The 25,148-nt window shown below is 42.4% G+C and overlaps 1 protein-coding gene across 2 annotated transcripts in view; it reads left to right on the top strand.

Annotated features, from left to right (window-relative positions):
* Nucleotides 1-25,148, top strand: part of XPNPEP2 (X-prolyl aminopeptidase 2) — a 327,597-nt gene that overhangs the window by 61,701 nt on the left and 240,748 nt on the right. For both annotated transcript variants that reach the window (XM_069212951.1, XM_069212960.1), the window contains exon 3: nucleotides 22,756-22,829. In XM_069212951.1, coding sequence (XP_069069052.1) covers nucleotides 22,756-22,829 — 74 coding nt within the window. The remainder of the gene's footprint in view (nucleotides 1-22,755; nucleotides 22,830-25,148) is intronic.

Raw genomic sequence — 25,148 nt, 5'->3', positions numbered from 1 at the left:
CATTTTCACTAAGAAAACAGAGCTGCTTTTTGCAAAGTGCCTAGCTGTGGATTTTGGCCTCTAGCTCAGCCGGCAACTAGGGAAACCTATCAACCCTGCATAGTTTTGAAAACTAGACAACTAGGGGAATCCAAGATGGGGTGACTTGTGGGGCTCTTGTGGGTGGGCCTACTGCCCACGAAAGGAAATGCCCCAAAACGCTATTTGGACGCATCAAAATGATCAAATACAAAATTAACTGTTTTTACGGGGGGCACCTGCATTTTTGGTCCTGAGCTTAGCAGCCTTCTAGGGAAACCTACCAAACCCAGACATTTCTGAAAACTAGACACCCGAGGGAGTCCAGTGAGGTGTGACTTGCGTGGATCCCCCAATGTTTTCTTACCCAGAATCCTCAGCAAACCTCAAATTTAGCTAAAAATAAAATCATATTTTTCCCACATTTCTGTGTGGGATCACTGCACTGGGACAAATTTCATACCACCCAATGTTCCCCTCAGTCTCCCGGTAAAAATGATAACTCATTTGTGTAGGTGGGCCAAGTGTTTGCGAAAGGGAAGAGGCAAAAACATGTTAATATTGAGGGGGAACCAAAAGGGGCCTAAAAGGGCAGTTTGCAAAAAAACATTTTTAGGCTGACAAGTGCAGCAGAATTTTTATCGATATAGATGAGACAATGCTGGGTGGTAGGAATTTTGTGGATTCCTGCAGATTCCGGAAGGTTCCATCACAAAAACATGAGAAAAATGTGTGATTCCTCGCAAAGTTAGAGGTTTGCAGGGCATTGTGGGTACAAAAATGGGGCAGGGTGCATGTGAACCACACCACCCTGGAATCACCCAGATGTTTAGTTTTCAGATGTGTCTAGGTCTTCTAGATTTTTCTACATGGCAGCATTTCAAATTCCATAAAGTGCAGCCCTCACCATTCCAAGTGGGACGATTTTGAGAGTTAGCCAGCTCTCATGGCCCAAATGTAAAACCAAAACCCCAAAAAATCAAATGTCTTCTTGCTTGCTGTGGGATAAGATGTTTTAGAGTGCGGGGAGAGCTGAAATACTGTTTCCCCCCTTCAGTTGGGGTGGGGGTATAACCAGGCCCATACTGGTTGGTAGCCACCACCCCAATATATAGATATGTATTTTTTTTTAATTCCCTGGCATCTAGTAGACGATTTGCCCCCCGGAGTGTGGATCAGGGGTAATTGTCCCATCTGCCCACTGGTGGGCAGAACAACTTTGGCCCCATTTATTTGGGGTGGGGGTATGGCCATACCCCCACCCTCTTATTTTTGAAAAAAAACTTCCCTGGTCTCTGGTGGGCTTTCTGCCCCTCTTCGGGGCAGATGGGCCTTCCAAAAATAGGCTCATCTGCCACCAAGAGGGGCAGATATGGCCAACAGTAATGTGCCCCCATGGGGAGCGACTCTTACCCAAGGGGCTGCCCCCTAAAGAAAACACACACATACACACACACCGATCCCTGGTGCCTAAGTGGTTTCTCCCCCCGGGGGCAGATCGGCTTAATAGAAATACGCCGATCTGCCCCAAGGGGGGGCAGAAGTGGCCTAAAATAAATTTGCCCCCCCCCCGGGGAGCGACCCTTGCCTAAGGGGTTGCTCCCCTTGGGTGAAATTAGCGCAAAAAAAGACCCCCGGTGCCTAGAGGTTTCTGCCCCCCTTGGGGGCAGATTGGCCTAACAAAAATCGGCCGATCTGCCCCCAAGGGGGGCAGAAATGGCCTAAATATAATTTGCCCCCTAGGGAGCGACCCTTGCCTAAGGGGTCACTCTCCAACTCTAAAAAAACAAAATAAACACACAAAAAAACAACAACAAAAATTATCCTTGGCGCCTAGTGGTTTCTGCCCACCCCGGGGCAGATCTGCCCCCGGGGGGGGGCAGAAATGTCCTAAAATAAAATTTGCCCCACCCCCCGGGGAGCGACCCTTGCCTAAGGGGTCACTCCCGTTGCTTGAAATTGGCGCAAAAAAATCTCCGTGCCTAGTGGTTTCTGCCCCCCTTAGGGGCAGATGGGCCTTCCAAAAATAGGCTCATCTGCCACCAAGAGGGGCAGATATGGCCAACAGTAATGTGCCCCCATGGGGAGCGACTCTTACCCAAGGGGCTGCCCCCTAAAGAAAACACACACACCGATCCCTGGTGCCTAAGTGGTTTCTCCCCCCGGGGGCAGATCGGCTTAATAGAAATACGCCGATCTGCCCCAAGGGGGGGGCAGAAGTGGCCTAAAATAAATTTGTCCCCCCGGGGAGCGACCCTTGCCTAAGGGGTTGCTCCCCTTGGGTGAAATTAGCACAAAAAAAGACCCCCGGTGTCTAGAGGTTTCTGCCCCCCTTGGGGGCAGATTGGCCTAACAAAAATCAGCTGATCTGCCCCCAAGGGGGGCAGAAATGGCCTAAATATAATTTGCCCCCTAGGGAGCGACCCTTGCCTAAGGGGTCACTCTCCAACTCTAAAAAAACAAAAAAAACACAAAAAAACACACAAAAAAACAACAACAAAAATTATCCTTGGCGCCTAGTGGTTTCTGCCCACCCCGGGGCAGAACTGCCCCCGGGGGGGGGGGCAGAAATGTCCTAAAATAAAATTTGCCCCACCCCCCGGGGAGCGACCCTTGCCTAAGGGGTCACTCCCGTTGCTTGAAATTGGCGCAAAAAAATCTCCGTGCCTAGTGGTTTCTGCCCCCCTTAGGGGCAGATGGGCCTTCCAAAAATAGGCTCATCTGCCACCAAGAGGGGCAGATATGGCCAACAGTAATGTGCCCCCATGGGGAGCGACTCTTACCCAAGGGGCTGCCCCCTAAAGAAAACACACACACCGATCCCTGGTGCCTAAGTGGTTTCTCCCCCCGGGGGCAGATCGGCTTAATAGAAATACGCCGATCTGCCCCAAGGGGGGGGCAGAAGTGGCCTAAAATAAATTTGTCCCCCCGGGGAGCGACCCTTGCCTAAGGGGTTGCTCCCCTTGGGTGAAATTAGCACAAAAAAAGACCCCCGGTGCCTAGAGGTTTCTGCCCCCCTTGGGGGCAGATTGGCCTAACAAAAATCAGCTGATCTGCCCCCAAGGGGGACAGAAATGGCCTAAATATAATTTGCCCCCTAGGGAGCGACCCTTGCCTAAGGGGTCACTCTCCAACTCTAAAAAAACAAAAAAAACACAAAAAAAACACACAAAAAAACAACAACAAAAATTATCCTTGGCGCCTAGTGGTTTCTGCCCACCCCGGGGCAGAACTGCCCCCGGGGGGGGGGGCAGAAATGTCCTAAAATAAAATTTGCCCCACCCCCCGGGGAGCGACCCTTGCCTAAGGGGTCACTCCCGTTGCTTGAAATTGGCGCAAAAAAATCTCCGTGCCTAGTGGTTTCTGCCCCCCTTAGGGGCAGATGGGCCTTCCAAAAATAGGCTCATCTGCCACCAAGAGGGGCAGATATGGCCAACAGTAATGTGCCCCCATGGGGAGCGACTCTTACCCAAGGGGCTGCCCCCTAAAGAAAACACACACACTGATCCCTGGTGCCTAAGTGGTTTCTCCCCCCAGGGGGCAGATCGGCTTAATAGAAATACGCCGATCTGCCCCAAGGGGGGGCAGAAGTGGCCTAAAATAAATTTGTCCCCCCGGGGAGCGACCCTTGCCTAAGGGGTCACTCCCGTTGTTTGAAATTGGCGCAAAAAAATCTCTGTGCCTAGTGGTTTCTGCCCCCCTTAGGGGCAGATTGGCCTAACAAAAATCAGCCAATCTGCCCCCAGGGGTGTCAGAAATGGCCTAAATATAATTTGCCCCCTAGGGAATGACCCTTGCCTAAGGGGTCGCTCCCCAACTCTAAAAAAACAAAAAAAAACAACAAAAATGATCCCTGGCGCCTAGTGGTTTCTGCCCCCCCCTAATAACAATAGGACGATCTGCCCGGGGGGGGCAGAAGTGGCCTAATATAAATGTGCCCCCCCGGGGAGCAACCCTTGCCTAAGGGGTCGTTCCCCTTCCGTGAATTCACCATAAAAAACTCCCTGGTGTCTAGTGGTTTCTGCCCCCCTTGAGGGCAGACTGGCCTCATGAAAATAGGCTGATCTGCCCCCAAGGGGGGCAGAAATGGCCTAAATATAATTTGCCCCCTATGGAGCGACCCCTGTCTAAGGGGTTGCTCCCCAACTCTAAAAAAAAACAACAAAAAAACAGCAAAAATGATCCCTGGCGCCTAGTGGTTTGTGCCCCGCCTGGGGGCAGATCAGCCTAACAACAATAGACAAATCTGCCCCCAGAGGGGGCAGAAAAGGCCTTGAAAATAATTGCCCCCCTGGGGAGCGACCCTTGCCCAAGGGGTCGCTCCCCTTATGCCAGTTTCCTTTTTATTATAAATCCCTGGTGTCTAGTGGGCATTTCAAAAGCCGGATCGCTGTACGACATTCCTTTCCTTCCCTCTGAAGCCTCTCAGGGCCCCCATCACATGATCAGAAGAGAGATGCTTTGCATTTCTCTTCAGATCGCACTGGAAGCTGAGCTTTCAGTGCGATGGGGAAGTGGCCTCTGATGTCAGTAGTCAATGGGGGGGCAGGGGTGTTGGGGTTGGAAGGGGAAGGACTTCCCCTTCCGGCCCTGCCTTGGGGGGGTGGGAGGGACATAATGGTTACGTCCTCGGCACATGAGCACTGTGCCGTAGGAGGTAACCATTATGTCCACGGCACAGAAGCGGATAAACCTACCTCTTTTATAACCCACGAGTAGCCATCATTGATTGCAACAGGATCATTCAGTCAAGCTGGATTTTGGCCTGGTGATGGTCAAACTACACACACGAGTGGACCAAAAGATAAAACTTTCCCTATTGATCGCTGGCAAGGTGGCAATTACTAAAATGGTGTTATCATTTTATTAACATACTTAATGATGTTATTCTCCTCTGCGCAAGAGGTAAGTCTGGAAAGCAGACATTTGGTGAAAATTTCACCAACTGCGTCCAAGAGGGCGATTTGCCGATAGTTGGCAGCACAGTTTTTGTCGCCCTTTTCATACAAGGGTACAATGATACTACCAACCCAAGAGAAAGGAATGCTTCTGGAGAGGCAGCATCTTCTGAAGACAAGATATAAGATCTTACTCCAAGAGCTAATGTCTTGTTTTATTACCGAAATGGGAAGTTCATCAGGTCCCATTGCAGCAGAGGAACGCATAGAACGGATGTCAAAATCTATCTCTTTTATTGAGGGAGCACTAAGAGAATGCGTCCCCTTACTTCCAGGGGCCCGTAACGGTTCAGCCCCATTTGAAGCGTACAAGAGGGAGATAAATTCAGACCAGCAGGCTTCAGCTACTGCGACAGGTGATAGACGTACTCTAGACCCGCAACCATCTCCCACCAAAAATGCCACAAATGTGACAGATATCCCATCCTCCATAATTCAAGTGCCAAAGAATATAATGCACTTATAATACAGCAGACTTAATATCCGTCATGTTTGTGTTGAAGCAACCAGTCTACCAAACGCTCAATCAGTCCTTAAGTCCTATTCTGTGTTGAGACTTTTCAGCAAGAAATTACCAAAGCACTTCTAGCAGGACTAATCCACTTGGTGTATCCGACCCTGGCTCCATCATGGTTAGTCTGAAATTGCACCTTTGGTCTCAGTCTACCACAACCATTGCCGTACACTGGGCACATTTTTTATTCTTAGCGCTTTACCCACTTAAATATTTATAAATTCATTTCTCCTGTTCCCCTTATTAGATTTTTGGCATTTTTGGTGTAATTTTTCTTATTACTTTTTTCTTTATTTTTATAAATAAGGGTGGGATTTTTATTGTGTTGTGTCTGTGTCTTCTTAACTGTGTCGGTACTTTTAAATGCGGTACACAGTTTTTTAAGTTACACCTGTCTGCTCTGTGCCATAGCTACCTGGGATGAAGTTTAGATATACATTACTGAACTCTTTGGCTGGATCTAACAGGTAAGCAATGTTGTTTCTTTTGGTTGTGGTGGATTAACAACTAATAATTAATGTTCTTACAGTTTGCAGATGGGAACATTTTTGTCATTGGTTAGGGTGTGCATAGGAGTCACTCTCTCCCCCCTACACTCCCCACTGGCTAGTAAATCCTACAAAGGTGGTACCTCACCTACACCTCATCAGATCACTTTCTAGACCTACAGAAAAACAGAAGAGGACTAGACCCTGCTGGTGACCTCTGCTGGAGTGATTGCTGCCCCCTAAGTGCTACACCTATGACACTAGGATCTTTAGAATTGACCAAGAGGAGATGCAACAGAAACTAAAAAGTTGGGAATGCAATTCTTGAACTTCCAAAATTTCCAGAGCATCAGTGAAACCTTACAGCAACAGTAATCAATTTTGAGAGGACTTCATCAGGTACAGCTCTAGGTTTGCCATGCTGAAGGATTTTGTGCTCCATAAAAGATAATGCGTTTGAAGGTAGGAATTTTGACCAGGCAAAGGTGTAAAAGGTTTTAGTCCAATGGGAAGGCTGTGGCTGCTAGGAAATGTGAATTTCTCATAATTATACTTTTTTCCATCAAAACTAACAGCTTCAGCTGGACCTTGTCTGATAGCTATCCGGCTTTGAGAGGTCTTTGTCAAATATAGCCTGCAGGAGTGCTGCGCTGGAGGATTTAGACTTCCATTTCAGAGTCTAAGTCAGAAAGTCAAATCTTTGAACCAATCTGCCTATGGTACCTGACTCACATGCGCCATCGTGGTCAGACTGAAATTGTGCCTCGGTCTCGGTCATCTGCAAACAATGACAACTGATTGGTGCTTTTCTTTTTCTTGTCACTTTTTGCCTTAACTTCTCAAAAAAATAATATTGCTAGTTTCCCTGAATAGATTTTCATTGTGAGGGTGTCATTTTGCGTATTATATAGTTCCCTATTTTTAGAAATTTTAGAAATTGGTTTTGGTCTGAGTTTTGTTACTGCTAAATACATTGCAATTTGGTGCATTACATGTTTTCCTTAGTTAAGTTTGTCTGCTCTGTCCCACAGCATCCAGAGGTCAGACTACAGGTTTGAAGTATTGAGCGTTAGCTCTCCTCTGTGGATCCATAGAAGATTTCATTTTCTGATTCTAGTTCTTACATTCAAACCTCCTCATGTGCAGCAGGTGAGGGTTCCGTAGGGTGAGGCAGCTGAGTTTTTATTTTCCTTCTGAAGATTAGTGTAGCGGGCATCTTCCTAGTGGTGCTGTGTAAATGGTCTCAGTGCCTTTCAAAGTACCAGAGATATTGGATTTTTATGCGATTGGCAAATTAAATCACTTTCTCTAACTTTGCCATGAAGCTCTCAAAGATGCCATGGCCTTGAAGCAAATATGAGTGATTTGTTTATGTGATAAAGCCCCACAGGCTTGGCAAAGTCTTTGAGTTCTCTTCCACTAAAGAATGGTCATATTTCAGCTTCCACTACCTCCACTAGTCCAATGGTTGAGAGCATTTTGTTGAGGGCAAGGAACTATGAGATCAGCAGATGTAGAGGGAATAGCCATGACTCCATAAAAACCTGAACTATTGATTCATAACCAGCAAATGTTACTGTACTGTGGTGAGGCGACTGGCCCAAAATGTCAATGCCTACATCCCCAAAATTCCCTCTGGTAGTTGTGACATTTGTAAAGGTTCGTCAGAGGTGGTCATCCTGAAATACTGCCACAAATGACAATCCCTTAATATCACAGGAGACTCATCACAGACCTTAATGAGAACACTCACTTGGAAAATACACCCACTTTTGAAATAAACATTGAATTTCAAAAACAAAGGCTATAGGGATTGCAGTTACTGATACTGTTTTCTCAAATGACAGTTACTTAGTATTTTCTCAACAGGTTGTTCAAAAAACCCATACTAGATTTCACACCCATCAACCTATTGTGACCTAGTGCACCAATTCCTCAAGTGGTTTCCTAATGAGTCATGCCAATTTCATTATAGTATTAGACTAATGAGGTGACATGCAAAGTCATTATCGACATGCAAGAACATGCTTGGTTCTTGGAAGTTGCATTAGAGGGGCACTCTTCTGATTTAGTCTACATCTCTGATGATTTTAAGATGCCCTCAAGTGTCGGATCCTCACAGTGTTTTGTACAAGGTCAGTTTTCTGTATTGTCACAAAGTTTCTTGTTTGATTATATAATGTACAAATTCTTCTGTAATAGATGGTGAAGAGGTAGTATGTCTTGCGGAAAACTAGAGAAAACGTCAGCTTGTGGAGAATATGATCACAAAGGGTGATGAGGGCTACTGATCAGTAACAAGTAATACATGGAGATGGTATATGCTGAGATGACTGATAGACATTTCTTTTCAATTTGCATATATGCCGTGTCAGATTGTGTCAGACTCTTACTGACATGAACAATGACACATCTCAGTGAGTCTTGACTCAGCTCATATTGAATTAGTATAGCACCCAAGATCATTGGGCTGGTGTACAGATCCAATTCTGTTTGACAGCAGAGTTGAAATCAGCCATGTCTACGGCATCTCAAATGGCACTGAAGGCTGATTGGCAGTATTGAGAACACATATTTAGCTGCCATTTCTTGGCAAGGTCTCTCCATTTGGATTTAGTAAATGCAAAGTCTTAAATAGAAAAAGTACGATAATGTGTCATGTTCAAGATTGACCTCAACATTCAAGCAGGCATAACAGTGAAGACTTCTTGCTTTTCAGGATTGGGCTTATGCCATCATATGATAATATGAATTCATACAAGTTTAGGGCTGATCTAGACAAAGTTGCATTTTATCTCATTGAAAATGAGACTTCCGTCAGCAAGAGCATCACAGACCTTACCAGTGAATTACAGTGTACCTGTTGAGTCAATTGAGAATGCTGCAAAATACCTTCCTTATTTATTCCTGAAAGTCCAGAGTCTCTGGTAAAACACAAAAGCTGGGGCGCCTGTACCTGTAAAGGTCTTTGTTAGCAATATTAATTATTATATATTACTATTATTCCGCTAGCTCTACTTCATTCTAGTCTTGATTAAGCTTACACTTTGAGAACAATTTAGCCTCACTGAGCTAGTAAATCATGAAGATGCCAAACATCTCTCTTTATGGATGTATCATGCAGGTCCTAATTAAGCCACTGGACTCCCTTTTAGACATTGTGCCAAATGGTGAACCCCAATGTACTGGCTTTGTATTAGACTTAATAATGTCTTGCTTCAGTAAACTGCTGTTTTATGAGACAAACGTAGAATTTTGAAGGGACAGCAATTGCTGAGCCACAGACTTGTCTGTTCTTCAACTTTCCAGTGCTCTAAAACAGATTAGGAAATACCAGTGCAATTTTATGTTCAGATGACTGTGTCACTCTTGACACGATATGGTACTTGTACTTGTTGCAATCCCAATCTGATAGTCAAACAAAAGCTCAGGAGACCGCTAATGGTCTTTAATTACATACATCTCAAAGTCCATATGATGACTCTCATTAACTAAAAAGCCATGAAAATATCCATTGCAAGTGGATGGTGTACGAAAGTCATAAACATAGACTTTTATGGTGGACGGCTGAAATTCTATGTCTGAAGGAAACTTCACAAACTCAGTGATCAGGATAATGGTGACTACATTATCAACAAAGAAAGGGATCTTCATACTATGCAAATCTTCACAAAGTACCTGAGCTTGTAATATTCATTTTGTGATGTTACCATACAGAACACTGCTTCTGAAAGAAAATATTTTATCCTGTGACTGAATACTCCCAAGATGGGCATTCCTCCTAAGATTCACTATCACCCATTATCTTTGTTGCCTTGGTTTTGACTTAGCACTGAGACTTGTGGTTACAGACTTGCACCTTTATAAGGGATAGAGCGCTTTTATCAGGTCAGCTGTTTAAACTCGTTTTCATGGATGTTTTGTCAACGTGATGAGGCAGGCCATATCTGGGACATATGGTGCCTACAGCAAGACAGGCACCTGCATGAGGAAAATCATAGCTAGACCAAAGGCACTTCCTGCTTACTGTAAAATTATTAGCATATGTATCCATTTCAATGAAAATGGTTCCCCACAAACTCTTAATGTACCTGGAACAGTCCATCACATGGGCCTGGAACTCAGGATTACGATATGCTCTTATCACCAAGATGTTTGCTTCATTGAGAGCTGTCTCACAGATGCCTTGGTCAAATTCACAATGGAATGAGAAAGATTTTAGATTATTTAATCATTTGACTCACTAGAGCACCAGATTGTTGTACTCTCTCACATCAAATGGTGACAGCACCCCTTGCTAGGTCCCCTAAGGACACAACCACAGATGAAGCTTTGGAGCTTGGAGGCCCAGATGGCATTGTCTTTCATTTGCTACTCGGGTCAGCTGCACCTTTGCAAAATGAGGCCATGCCAGGAGGAGAAACAAACCACTCCTGGCCACTACAGACTTTAGGCAACCAGCGTTTGACAGTAGAGATGCACCTGGAAAAGATCTGCCATGTCACCAGTGTAATGTGTTAGAGATACTGACACAAAAACCCAACAGCAACATGCAGCAGGAAAAATCATGTCCAGGAGTATAATCAGAACCACACAGACATTGGAGCAGGCTGTGGAGTGTGCTCATTAACAATAAGACATTACAATGGTGTTAGCACATCAGCCCATAATAAGGAAACTTACAAGGGGACGCGGATAGGTTAATGAACCTTTTGACTCATTCAGGATGTTCTTACTATAGCACAGAAACAATAATCAATACGCAATAATCAATAATAATTAGTCAGTCAATAATCAATGGAGTCAGTAATTATCATACACCATGACCTTTCAGCCATGAATAACCACACCTTTAGTAAAGGTTTAGTAATTTTATTTCACTTATATTAACAATGCTAAAGTCATGTAGATTAATCTCAAGATCAAATGAAACACATATAAAAACAATACTGGTTGACTAAAGTGATGAAAGAAACGCAATCTAATTAAGGCTTGAATCACAATACATTCTAAAGCAACGGTACAGATCAATAGTAAAGTCAGCTGCGATGAAGTAATCACATACATCGAATTCAACAAGATAGCTCATTAAACATTTGTCCCTGCAATTTGTCAGTCGTCATGTGAATAGCCTCATGTGAATAGCCTCAACTTAACCCAGATTAGCATCAGCATGTGGGGCTTCATGCAAAACAATTTAGAACACAAATTTAGGAAAAACATCTAACTAAGGAAAAACTATTAAGACAGTGCAGTTGGTACCTAGAAAGAAAAGGCACAAAAGTGCAATTCAGTCATATTGTCATATCTACCTATCCACGGTATGGGTCAGCAAGCAGAATCAGTCTTCGTCCTAAAATCATCAGTCGATCAGCAAAACATCAGAGAGTATGAGCCCAATGACAGAATCTCGAATCTCTTTTTCTCAATATCACATCTCATAACGGGGTAAGATCTGAAAAGTCTGGTCTAATATGAACCTCGTCTCCTCTGTCACGTTGTTATGTCAAAGTCACCCAAACTATCCCCTAATTCCCAATTGGTTAATTAATCGTACATTATTACTCTGTCCAGTGAAAGTTCTATACCAAATCTATGAATTCTAATATTTCACACTTCACACGTCGTTGATTGGTCTGCCTTACGATGTTCTCATCATCCGGCTTGTCAGATATCGAATTTGTGGCATCTTCTTCACCAGTCAGTGTCTTTATTGTTCGCTTCCTGGGAAAGAACCTCTTGCACACATTACACACATCTCGATACATTTTAAGGACACTGTCTCCTTTTAGTGGTTCTCATGGAAAGCTTCTGCTAAGCATTTTAACAAGACAATGAGCATTTCACAGTTAGTTCACTCTGTCAGCATTTTTATTAAACGCAAAGAAATACAGCTTGTGCCTGTGGCCTGGCAAAACTAGGCCAAGACACTTGCTAAGTTAAGGCCTACAATTAATAAGCTAGAACATACTTCATAACCCTTAATATGACATATTACTACATTAATTAATATAATACATGTTTCAATATTTCATAAGTATTCATAATTATTTAGTACATTTCGTGAACACTGGTGGCCATTCTTCGAGGTCACAATTTCAAACGTGCATATTATTTTTCTCTACCTTATTCATTCTCTACATAAGTCATTATTCAAAATATATAAACACTCATTAATAATTTCTAATTAAGACATCTGCTTCAGCAATGGAATGCCTGTTACGCTGAGCACGAATCAGGAGCAATAGAGTTATCAGAAAGGCAATGGTTCGCTATAGATTTATTTTCAACATATATAGTTTTTCAATCACTAGATGCATAATCCATTCACAATAAACTATATTAAAGAGCACTTGTTCAAAAATATGCAAGTCAAAGCAGTTGCAGAAAAAGAACACAAAAGAAACAAAAAACTACTAAATGCGTATGTTTTAATAACAGAAAACCAGATCAATAATTAAAGTGCTCAAATAGTGATCATATTGTGCAGAGTGGGAGAACAAGACAAGAGTGTATATACATAAAAAAGATGCATGACTGGATTCTAAGAAATATTCGTTGCAGGAATCAATAGAGTCTATCTCGTTTGTTGTCAAAGGTGTTTCGACCTCAGGGTTACTGCGAGGTCATCATCAGGACAAGGGAGTTTTAGTTGAGCACATGGTCTGTAAGGGAAGTTAAAAAATTATAGGGAAAAAAGGTTGGAGTGCAACACAGGAAGGAACAACAAAACAATTTACAAGGGTCAAGCCTTCGGAAGTTAACCCATGGAGAAGAAAATCTGGAGCGACAGGTCAATAAACCAATTAGATGTGAGCCTCGGGTGGACCCGGTCAGGAGCACGTCTGCTCTCTTTCTTCCCTTCAGTCATAGTGTGTTTTCCACCTACTCCTTGTACTTCCAGAGTATCGGTGCCGTAGAGCGGGTACCAGATGTGACAGCACCACATCTGAGTTCGAGGAGAAATACTTTACCCACACATCTCCACTAATGCCTGTCTCGTATAATTACGTAAAACAAGAACACATATCTTTCTTTTAAGTGATCTTCCCTGCCATAAACCTCTGGCTTCCTGGACACTTTGCATTGGATTGTGTTCATCAAAAGAAAATTAATAAAACAAAATTGATTTATCATTGATATTGTTTATTCATTGTCAACGCTGACACTGAAAGCTTTTGTGCTTTTTCGAAGGTAGTCCCTGTGTATTTAAATACACATATAACACTCACTGAGCTTCGGCGTGCGGTCATTCAATGTAAAAATGTCTCGATTAAAACCACATTTCTCAGTTCCACAATGTCGACGTTGCACGGTACATTGCACATAAAAGTCAAAATAATCTAAGAAACGGTTGAGCATTTTAGTCAAATTGCAATTTAACTACTACGTATATTACATGATGCGCTAACCGCAAAATCCATTTACTTTCTTGGGGTAGAATATCCTAATGCAAAGTTCTTGCAAAATATGATGAATACACAGATAAATCCTTTTATTTCGCGCTCCTGAATTAATATCTGGGTTAAAAGAAAATGATAAAGCACATTTAATGCACACCTTTATATTTAAAAAATAATTTGTTTTCCCATTGATTTTCAGGATGGATGACTCTTGATGCGCCTTGATGGACATGTTTTTTTTTCAAATTAATTTAATTCAGATGCTTGCTTCCAAGAATTGCAGTAAATAAGATAGCTATAAGGGGTCACTCAAATGCAAGGTTTAAAATTCATGGCAAATAAATACATTTCGTGCTATGAAACTGCATTTATTTGTTTTTTTGGACTTTTTTTCCTTCTAGACCTGAATAGCGTGCACAGCAAACTTAGAGTAATCATTGAAGATCAGGTGTATATTGGATATTGTAAATCATTTCATTGCCATAAGCAGAGGATTCATTAGGTTTCTTTGGCGACCAGTTATTTAGGAACATTTTGATTGAAGAAATTATATAGTTAATTCGGAGTTTTCAATTTCTTTCGTGTACTTTGAGAGCAACATTTTTAAAAAGGCTGCACATTAGTACCCAACAGCATTTTTCAGAATTTTTGCAGAACCTTCCATACTTCATCATTAAGGTTATGACAGAATCAAGGTTGCCAGTATGTAGATGTTCTTCTAAATCGCCAATACTCTGTCCTACTGTTACCTTTCAATGCTTATCGGTTTTTGTACTTGATTCCAATTTGCTTGTATCTTATTTAGATTTCACCAGTTTAGCCTCGTCTACCCATTTTGTCAGTGGTAAGCAATTGTTTTCTGCTCTCACTTGCTTTATTACGTAGCTTCCATACGCGCAATAGTGCATCCAAGTGTGGACAGCCGGACAAGGGCAGAAACTGTATTTAAATCAATTGTCTCTGCCACAGTAGCTTTTTAGACATGTATTCGAATCAATTGACCCTACCACAGTCACGTTTTAGACATGCTGGTTGGTGAAAATGCTAGGGGGATTGTCAGTTGAAAATTGCCTAGCATCAGGACACTCTAGGTAGCGTGCATCTATATGAAATCTTTCATGTTAGTTGTGGCGTGTGAGCAATGCCAGATTGTTGAATGCTATGGAAGGAGGCTGAATGTCAAAGTATCACTGTCTTAAGTATTTGAACATCCACTTCAGTTTGTGAAGACAAAAGGCCAGCAAAGTATCAAGAAAAGCATATATTTACTTTAAATCCAATGCATTGCCACTGAAAAGGGTTAACTATTCCACCAAGATACTATCACCACCATTCCACAAAGAAATAGATTGTCTCTATAACAAAGCTATTATCAAGTGTATGAGTGATACTGTGACATTGATGTACCCCAAGCGGACACTCTTTCTCACAACTCTATATAAGATCAGAATATAACTGAGGAATATAGGATTAATATCTCTACACATTGAATTGGCAGAGAGTTAAGCATGTTCCTGTACAGTGCTATACACATCTGCACCTGAGCATCAATAAAGACATTTTGTGATCTGATGTGCTAGAACTATCAGAGAGCACTGAGCATCAAGGTGTTGGTATATACATCCTTACATGTTATGTTATGTGTATTTGTAAAGAGCACTATAACCTGCCAGGGTATCCCCAGCTAAGCAGGTGTGTGTGCCTAGCCCTGTCTGTGGTAGGCTGGGTAATAGAAAAGACAAGTCTTCAGGTTCCTACTCAATTCAATAAGAGACGAGGAGGCTCTGATGTGGTGTGGGAGGCCGTTCCATGCTTTAAGAGTGATATAGGAAAGAGCGTCGGCCTGCCTGATCTGGTTCTGTGTTTGTGTGGTAGTGTACGAGTATAAGTTCTCCAGAGCAGAGGTGTCTGGTTATTTGGTGGAAGGAGATGCAATTGTTCAGGCCGATGAGGCCTGAGTTGTGTAGTGCTTTAAATGTGTGTGCGATAAGGTTTAATTGAGAACGTGTGTGTATCAGGAGCCAGTATAGTTCCCTGAGGGGTGGTGTGATGTGAGTTGTATATGGGAAGATGAGGATGAGCCAGGCTGCCAAGTTCTGGATAGTTTGTAGTCTTCTAGTGAGTTGCTTGGTGACCCTGATGAAGAGGGTATTCCCAAAGTCTAACTTGTTGGTGACTAGGGCGTGAGTGACAGTTTTTCTGATGTTGTTTGGGAGCCATTTAAAGATCTTTCTCAGCATCTTCAGGATGTGGAAGAAACCCACCACAACTGCTCCAGTGTTGATCCAATTGAAGAGATGCAGACTTACCTCTTCAAAGAACACTACATCATAATGCATTACATTTCTACAACCCAGTTTCCTCTCCTATTACTCACTGATTTTAAGCTTGACTTTGACCATGTATAATGCTCCTCCTCCTTTTGGCTAGGTTCAGCTACAGAACTACTATTTACATACATACATACATACCTATACACATACATTCATACATACGTACATATTGCTAAACATTAAGTAATGGGACTCCTGTGGGACATCCTTAACATGGGATTTTAATTCAACTAAATAAGACTCATCTTCTCTGATTGGTCTGTGACTAAGCAGCACACTAGCCCTTCAAGATCCTCTTGAATGTGTATGGTTGCCATGTCACTGACCCCACCACTTGTCAACCTTTAGTCTTGAATGCTGTGCATATGGCTCCACACATCACAGTTTGCCATCTTGCTACCATCTTCCTTGTGATGTCATGGATGCTTCATAAAGTACACAGCCTGATTGTGTCTGAGCCTAATCAGCTGCCACGTTAACTTGTATATCTGGAGTTGGCAAGACCCAGATTCGAAGAAATAACCTGGTGCCAATACATCGTTCAACTTCTCCCTCTTTCCAAACCTTTCCCTGTATATGCTCCTCCTCGACACAGCTATAAACTGTAAAAGGTTAAGCAAATTCCATCTTGGATGCAGGATAATATTTATATTACCTACGCTATAGCTCTCATCAGATGTTATTACGGTGCATGTAGTTTGTTAATCAGGCTATGCACAAGCAGACCTGTGTACCCATGGCAACCCTCAGCAATTAGCAGATTCATTGTAGGGAGCACTGCAATAAAATGAAACAAAGCTTATGCCTTGAGGGTTTATGATTCACAAGTTTATTAGCGACACAAGCCTTGAGGATGCAAGAAGTACAAGTCAGAATAAAACGGAAAAAGGAAGGCGGCTTTCATTTTCCTGGCTTGGTATGTAGATAAACGGAGAAGGCTCAGGGCAAAGATAACAAACTACTTTGTCAAAATAATTTCTTCCACTAAATAGTAACCACACAGGCATACCTTCCCGTAGAGATCTATTGAGTATCTTACTCTGTGCGACTTGAAAGCCGTGATAAGATAATGAGAAAAGGAATGTACAACTCACTGGCAGCAGAGAAGTTTACAATTTATGTCAACCCATGATGGGAATTTTGATAAAGTGCCTCTTTTTTCCGTGGTCAACCCCATTTTTTGTGAGCTCATGCTGCTGTGTTGTTTTACACTGGGCACTGGGACAATGCTAACCAGCCCCCAGTGCATGTGACATGATCCTTAAAACATGTCAAATTAGCTATCACCTACTTGGCATATTTGACTTCCATGCAGGTCCATATTGTTTGGTGTATAAAATGCAAGCAAGGTATGGAAAGTTAAATGTCACCTGTGGACTACAGGAGTAAGGTGCCATCCACTAGTGTGGCCCGGCTAGCATGACTCCAGTCCTCTCACGGCTGCCTGGCAGTTGCAGCTCAACCCTGCATCTCGACCTCTCAAATTAAAGCTATTTTTACAGGAGAAAACCTCCCTTTTAAATATTAATTAGTAACCCTGTTATAGGCTTTGTAGTCCACAAGGAAGGGTGCATGGAATGTGAAATTAGGACATGCATAAATGTATCGTTAACTTGTCCTTTCAGTGACTGATACTGAAAGTTATTTTCACCATTGGAAGACTGAATGACCCATAGAAAAACACTAGGAAGTAATATTAAATGTTTATTCTGCTATTTAAGGTGACACACATAATTCAATGACTGTTCTAATATTTATCAAAGTCAATGAGCAACTGTGGTCTTTGGGATGTGGCTCGTTAGGGCATAACATGATAGAGGACTAGGTCTTGAACTGTCATTCTGAAAGCTTTTGAAATTTCACTTTTTTCAGAAGAGAGAGTTGGAACCATGCTGTTTTGGTCTTCTTGGTAATGCTTCAGGTGATCCCAATTGAAGGTAGTCTTCAGTCTTCATCTCATCCAGGTCTTGGAACATATGGAATGACAACTGATAGACAGTATTCCTGATCAACAAAGGTTATTGGATGGAGTCGGCTTCACGCCCAGGGGTTTCAGGTGCCTTTTCAACACTTAGGTGCCTGATTTGAGCATGAGAACATTGTTTCAGAAGTGGTACAGTGACCTATTCGTGAAAAAAATAACATTTTCATGGTACCTATTCAAAGCACATACTCCAAAGGGCATCTTTGAGGTGTCTACTTCTTTTGGGTCTTCACTGTACACAAAAATGGATTGTGGTACCCTTGTACTTCAACTATTGGATAGCGATTGCTGCTAGTTGGAGACAACAACCTGACAAACACAAGATCTGCACAGTACTGACATCCCATGATGGCCCCTCAGTGTAAAACATTCAGCAGATGAGTGCCTGTCAGGGTGTCCGGCATTGGTGTCACACTCCTCATCATCTTCAATATAGATGTCGTTAAGGGGACAGCTCTGTAATTACAATCCAGCCCTCCAGCTGCTTCAAAAAAGTTGCCTCTTGCTTGAGCAGTGCATCGATTGTAGCATGTGCATTCTTCAAGGCTTCAATCTACCCTTCCTCCTCTGAGGAGCAAGCTGCAGTTGTTTTTACAAGTATCTCCTTACCAGTTCAAGAATGCCCCTATGCTTCTTTCCTCCTGTGATCTGGCCAAGCTAGACCTCATGGTGTGTCAAATCTGCCCAGGAGTAAACCCTTAAGAATTTGCACTGGAGTGATTTACCAACAATCAACCATGACCAACAAAGGTAGTGTTAAGGGTGAGGCGCCAAGCAGTGGTGATGCAAACCTCAATGGGGCCTCCAGGGTATGTTTCTAAACCATGTTGTAAGTGGTGGATCAGGTCAGCTCTGGAGAAGGGATGTAATGATTTGTTTTGGAAGCAGGACTTGGTAGGGAAATGTACAGGAACTGGCTGCCAATTCTAACAGAGTTTTTATTTCCCAAGATTTTTCACCCTTGCAAAAGAAGTCTATTTTTTAGGGCTTTTGGGAATTAAAAACGTAGGCTTCTTTGCAGGGATGGTGAATACCTTGCTTTCTCTCTTCTGAAAGCTTCACATGGTGTGGATGTCTATTGTGTGCTTCAATTTTTCTCTGGTCTCCTGAACCTTGTCCAGATCAGGTAAGAGAAAACCTCTGTGATAACTTACAACTAGATAAATTCGTTTTCACTAATAAGTCAGATTGAGTGGCACATAAATGGGTTGGTTTTCTGGCCTTTTTGTTAGAGTCTTATTTTTTAAATATATTTTCAGTGATATCTCTTTTCAATAAATATGACAGGGGTCCAGCATCATGGATGACTCAAGATCCAGATGTGTATTTTATGTTTGTAGCATATAATACACAGCAGTCCACTTTTTATGGCTGGAAGATGGGAACTACTTTTAGGTTGTGAGAGTTCTCACAGATTATTATTCACCTCTAAGTAGGTTTTGGAGTAGGACTGTCTTAATTCACCCAAGGGTCTGATAATCAAGCATGAGACTAGTTAAATAATAGGTAGAATGCTTTGCTTTTCAACTTCAGAAGGGGTTGCTTGGTTGTTAAAAATGGGGTCTCTTGTTCAAGTAGGGACCCTCACTCTAGTCAGGTTAAGGGTGATACCCAGCTCAGATAACTCATGCTCATCCCCTTGTTAGCTTGGCACAAGCAGTCAGGCGTATTTCAGAAGCAATGTTTAAAGCATTTGCACATAACACACAGTAATACAGTGAAACCCTACAAAAGGACACCACACCAATTTTAGAAAAATAGCTAATATTGTTCTGGATAAAACAAGACCAAAAGGAGAGAAATCCAACATACAGTAATAAAGATATGAATTTTGCAAGAATTAAATTAAAAATACAGTTCCTTGAAGTCGATAGCTCTATCTTGGGCTATCACGGCGTCGCGAACAACAAATCCCACAATTAAGACCATGGAGTCGCGGGCCAGCTACGGTGACGTGAAGACCCGCAAACAGTACCTTGGAAATGTAGGGCGTTTTGATCCTCCTGATGAGATCTGGAGTGCAGCATCGCTGGCATCGGCAGGCATCGGTTCCGGAGGTCAGTGCAGGGGTCTCCAGGCCCTTGAAATCACACATATTGCAGATCGATCTCCGGGCTGATGACATAGTCAGAAACAATGGCGTCTGGGATGCTGTGTGAAGCAGGACAGTGCAACGTGCAGTGTTTCAAGGTCTCAGTGCAGGCAGCATCGTCGTTGTTGCTGAAGCGCTGTCATCAGTAGCCCCAAGGTGGTGGTACAACACAGGGTGAGCTCCTTGTGGCGCCCATGGGTCGCTGTGCAGACAGGAGCATCTGTTGACGATGCTGGAGTCAATACCCTGGCGTCTGTTGACCCGAGCTGCGGTGCGGGACAGGATGGTGCTTAGTGTAACCCACGAGTGGTGCCTCAGGCCACGGTGCAGGCAGCAACGTTGGTGTCAGCGTAGAGCGGCGCTGTCGGGGATACCAAGGCTGTGGTGTCAGCAAGGCAATGCAGAATGCGGGGCCCACAAGTCACAGTGCAAGCAGCGGCTCAGTGATGGCATTAGGTTGTGGTGCGAAGCGGGCACGGCTTTGTGTGCTGTTGTCAGGTCACGGTGCAGGCAGCAGCGTTGTTGTCGGTGTGGTGGTGGTTTTTCTTCTGTTGCAGCATAAAACACCCAGTTCCCAGTGCTGTAAGCAGATGAACCTGAAGTCTTTGATATCCCACTTCGCAAGCAGGATATACAGCAGAGTCCAGTCTTTGTCCTATTTAAGAAAGAAGCAGCAACTGTAGGCCAACCCAGCAAAGCACACACAGCAAAGGGGCAGTACTCCTTCTCCAGCTCTTCAGCTCTTCCCCTAGACAGAGGTTCCTCTTGATCCAGGAATGTTCTGAAAGTCTGGGGTTTTGGGTCCACTATTTATACTCATTTCTGCCTTTGAAGTAGGCAAACTTCAAAGGAAAGTCTCTTTCATTCACAAGAACCTGCCTTTCCCAGACGCTCTCCAGGGGGTTGGAGACTGCATTGTGTGAGGACAGGCACAGCCCTTTTAGGTGCAGGTGTTAGTTCCTCCCTCCCTGCTCTAGCCCAGGAGACGCCTCAGGATATGCATGACACACCTCAACTCCCTTTGTGTCATTGTCTAGAGGGAATTCACAAACTGCTCAACTGTCAGTGCGACCCAGATGCGGATTCCACAGGAAGACAGAGGTTATGCAAGAAAATGCCCACTTTCTAAAAGTGGCATTTTCAAACAGACAATCTAAAAAGCAACTCTACCAAAAGATGTATTTTTAAATTGTTCAGAGAACCCAAACTCCACATCTCCAACAGCTCCCAAAGGGAAATTACACTCAAGGGGAATTTAAATGCAATCTCCATGTTAATCTATGAGAGAGATAGGCCTTGCAATAGTGAAAACCTAATCTGGCTTTACTCGCAGGACATGTAAAACACACCAGTACATGTTGTACCTTTTAAATAAATGTTGTATTTTGTCCTTAGATTTGTGTAGGTTTCCTTTATGGAACCTGCAGAGGGAATGTAGAATGGAGAAGGCTATGAGATCATGGAGAAGGTGGGGGGCATTTTTATTGGCAGAAGGCAAGAAGGAAGAAGTGCTGTGCTGTTGTCCATAAATCATCTTAAAATACTTCACTTCACTGGAACTTGAGTCTTTACAATACACTCTACCCTGCCCATGGGGCTACCTACGGCCTACGTTTGGGGTGCGTTACATGTAGCAAAATGGAAGGTTTGGGCCTGGCAAGTGGGTTCACATATGCTGGGTTGAATTGGCAGTTTAAAACTGCACACACAGATACTGCAGTGGCAGGTCTGAGACATGTTTACATGGGTGGCACAATCAGTGCTGCAGGCCCACTAATAGCATTTGTTTGCAGGCCCTGGGCACCTCTAGTGCACTTTACTAGGGACTTACTAGTAAATCAAATATGCCAATCATGGATAAACCGATCATGAGTACAATTTACATAAGGGACCACTTGCACTTTAGCACTGATCAGCAGTGGTAAAGTGCACAGAGACAATAAACCAGCAAACACAGATCTGAAAAAAATAGGAGGAAGAAGGTAAAATGTTTGGGGATAGCCCCGCAAAAAGGGCCATTTTCAACATTGGTTCTTTGAACTTGTTTTGCTATTTATCAGGTATTATCCCCTTCACCTGTTTCTGGACCTTTACAGACAAGACTGAGGTCTTATTCTTAAGATAGTTCTTCATTTCACAGGTATTAAGAGCTCACTCTTCCAAAACGTCTGTCTAGGTTTGTTCTCCTCAGAGGAGTAACAGCTTCTCAAAATTGATTTCCATCCAATGATTGTTTAGTATCTCGGCTTATGCTTGCTTCATTTGACACTGAGATAGACTTTTGTTTTCCTATACCTGGAAAGGCTTAAAAACTGAGGGCTCTTCTGTAGAGTGCTTGTTGTAGGATCACTTTTTGGACATCCACATTGTTGCATAGTGCTTTATATCAAACGGAGGTGAGGATACCTGCAATTCTTTCTTGCTTCAATCACATATATTCTGGCTTATTTTGTCAGCGCACGTAGCATTAAGCTGACTCTTGTACAGGAATTGGATGAGGAAGATGTTGAGGAGGCAATATTAAGATTTAATCTTTCTTTTTTATTCTTCCTCATTCTAGTTGATATGAGGTAATGTCTTTTTGCTTATTACTGTTATCATGAAGCTTTGATAACATAATGAGGACTATGGGTGAAGCCTCCTTCTTACCAATATGGTTGCCATATGGGGGCCAGGAACAGACCTAACTTAGAAGTTATATTAATTTATGTTTGCAGCAGGGTGCCTGCTTCTGAAGTGGAAACAGCCTTGATTCTGTAGTGACCGTTAACCATATTTAGCAGTCTATATGCTATAATAACATGTTTAAAATATCCTCAGTTCAAGTTGAGGCAAATGCTTTCTCACAATAAGCCTTCAAAAAGTAATATTATGAAAAATAAATATTTAAAACATGTTTGTAAAGGTTTCAAGATGCAATTACTATCTGATTTTAGTTATGCTTTATATCTTTCTTTGTTACTAGGATATGCCATGGGATTTCCAAATAAACATCGCTTTGAAGAAGGGATGATAAGGAACTGTACCTTATTGCCCCCGGTAAGAAATTCTGTATGAATAAGCTCATTACAAACTACAAATAAATAAAGTTTCTAGATGGTTTTATTTCACAGGATACAAAAGTTGAGCATAATTTATATCTTCCTGAAATTACAGGTTTCTGTGGAAAATGTACACTTATGTACTTGCTATAATTTTGGGAGAGGATAGATGTATCATAACCAACTGGATATATATCTTCTTGCCTAGCACTATTTCCCTATTAACCTCAGATTTAAAAACAAAAGCAATATTGAAACATTGTGTGAACATTGCACCACTATCCAGTGACCCAGTCAACCTGCTGTGTAACATTGTCAATATAGCCCCAAGGTACTTGTCCTTTTACTGTCAATGTCTTAGATGCTCCAATATATTTGGGATCACAGTTCAGCACCATAAGCAGCTAGGACCTTCTGGATCCTTTGTTTATGACCCTACTCTTACTGTCCTGTTTGTCTACTTGTAAATAAACATATATTTCCTTCCCAAGTAATAGACCTGACAAGAAATACTTTAATGTGCTTTATCTACAGGCTTGTTTAGTATCTGAGTTCATGACATACTCCCATCTTGTAGTGTAAGCCTTCTCTTTTCTCAGGTGTACTCCATGCTCAAATGAAGTACAATGGTGCCTATACATTTTTCTAAAAGTGAATGAGTAACATACTGTTTGAAGAAATGTAGTGGAATATGAAGATATAAATTTTTACAAGCTCTAAACTCAGTAGAAGGCATTGAAATGCAGAGACAGCATAGCAATAGAGAGCCAGCACAGTTGAAGTCAGGCAAAGTGGACTTACTCTCTTATTATCACCATACCAGCCAGTTAGAACACAGAGAGATGCAACTAGTGCTTGTTTTTATCTCTGCCACATCCTTCATTCTGCTGTTTCACGTGATCTTTTTGACAGACTATCTGAAGTAAAGAGAATACAAAGAGTAGGGTAACTTCAGCTTGTTCTGGTTAGAAAAGAATATGGACCAAAAGTTGAGATTTAAATGTCCTGGTTAAGTCACTATTGTGTTCGTAAGCCCAGGCGCACCAACCCAACACCCAGAATTGTTCTACAAGCAAGCACATCACGCTTCCCAGTTATGCATGTCATCCTAACCACAGCAACCTCGTCCACATGCCACTCATTACCACAAATAAGCCACGAAAACCAGTGCTAAACCTAATCCCACAGTTTCTACCAATCTTACAAGAAGCAAACCATTGTTATTCACAGCTTTGATGTGCTCTCCATCACTGAAGCTGAGCTAACACCCACCACTGCATATCTCCTTGATGTCCTTGTCCCTTATGTCTTCTGCATTTAATAAGTTGAAATCAATCACGGAGGAGGACTTACACCGCATCACAAATACATTAATCATTCTAACTAACAACACATACCTTAGGGACGCTCACCTTCCTGGCAACCTGGCCATCAAGAACATGCTATCTGCACTCACTAATCTCATGAACATTTGTAACACCAAATATGTCACTTAACACAGTCACTGCACACAATTCTTGGCATTCTACCGCAATTGCCTCACCACAATAGTGCTGGAGTGGAGAAATAATTTTACTACCCTGTTCATGCTTCACCACATACTGACTATCCATCAAAACTATCTAAACAACAGATTGTCCCCTCCAAAGACTTCTTCTCTGACTCACTTAAGAAAGATTTATACACCTTTTCACCACCATTCCACATCTTCAAAACTAGTTTCAACAAACTAAACCATATAGACACCGTAGAAATATCTGACAGCAAACCCCTGATCTGTAAACAAGAGGGACCTGTTGCAAAATGTAATCCCAGAATAATTCAAGGCATCTATAAATCTTCAAATTACCCTTCAAGCACTTCACATCAGCAGTCAACCTGCTTACTACTCTTCTACCATGAAAGACACAACCAATAGGAGCAACAAATCAAAAGTGTTTAAACACTATATCATCTCTCCATCTCACCTACCAGCACCACACTCAACAAATGCATCTCCATCAACTCATTCTACGATAAAAGTAAGGTTATGCCTAAACTGGAGGGTTAACTGTAGACACATAGATCCTCATTCAAAAATGCTCTGGTAGGAGTAAGTGTGACTTACTCTTGAAGCACATTTGACGTACTCCTGAACTGGAGAAATAAGCCAAGAATTGTTTTGCAAACCCTACTGACAGTTCCTGAGCAATACTTTCTTAAAATAAATTACAAACTCAGACCAACATTAGAGTACAGGGATTCACTTTATGCCCTGCAGGTGCATGAAACAGACTCTCAGCTTGGTTCTATGCTCCACCAATAAAGTAATATGTGT

The sequence above is a fragment of the Pleurodeles waltl genome, chromosome 2_1 (assembly GCF_031143425.1).
Source record: "Pleurodeles waltl isolate 20211129_DDA chromosome 2_1, aPleWal1.hap1.20221129, whole genome shotgun sequence".
NCBI lineage: Eukaryota > Metazoa > Chordata > Amphibia > Caudata > Salamandridae > Pleurodeles > Pleurodeles waltl.
The sequence above is the reverse complement of the archived record's forward strand: the minus strand, read 5'-3'. Positions and strand labels throughout refer to the sequence as shown.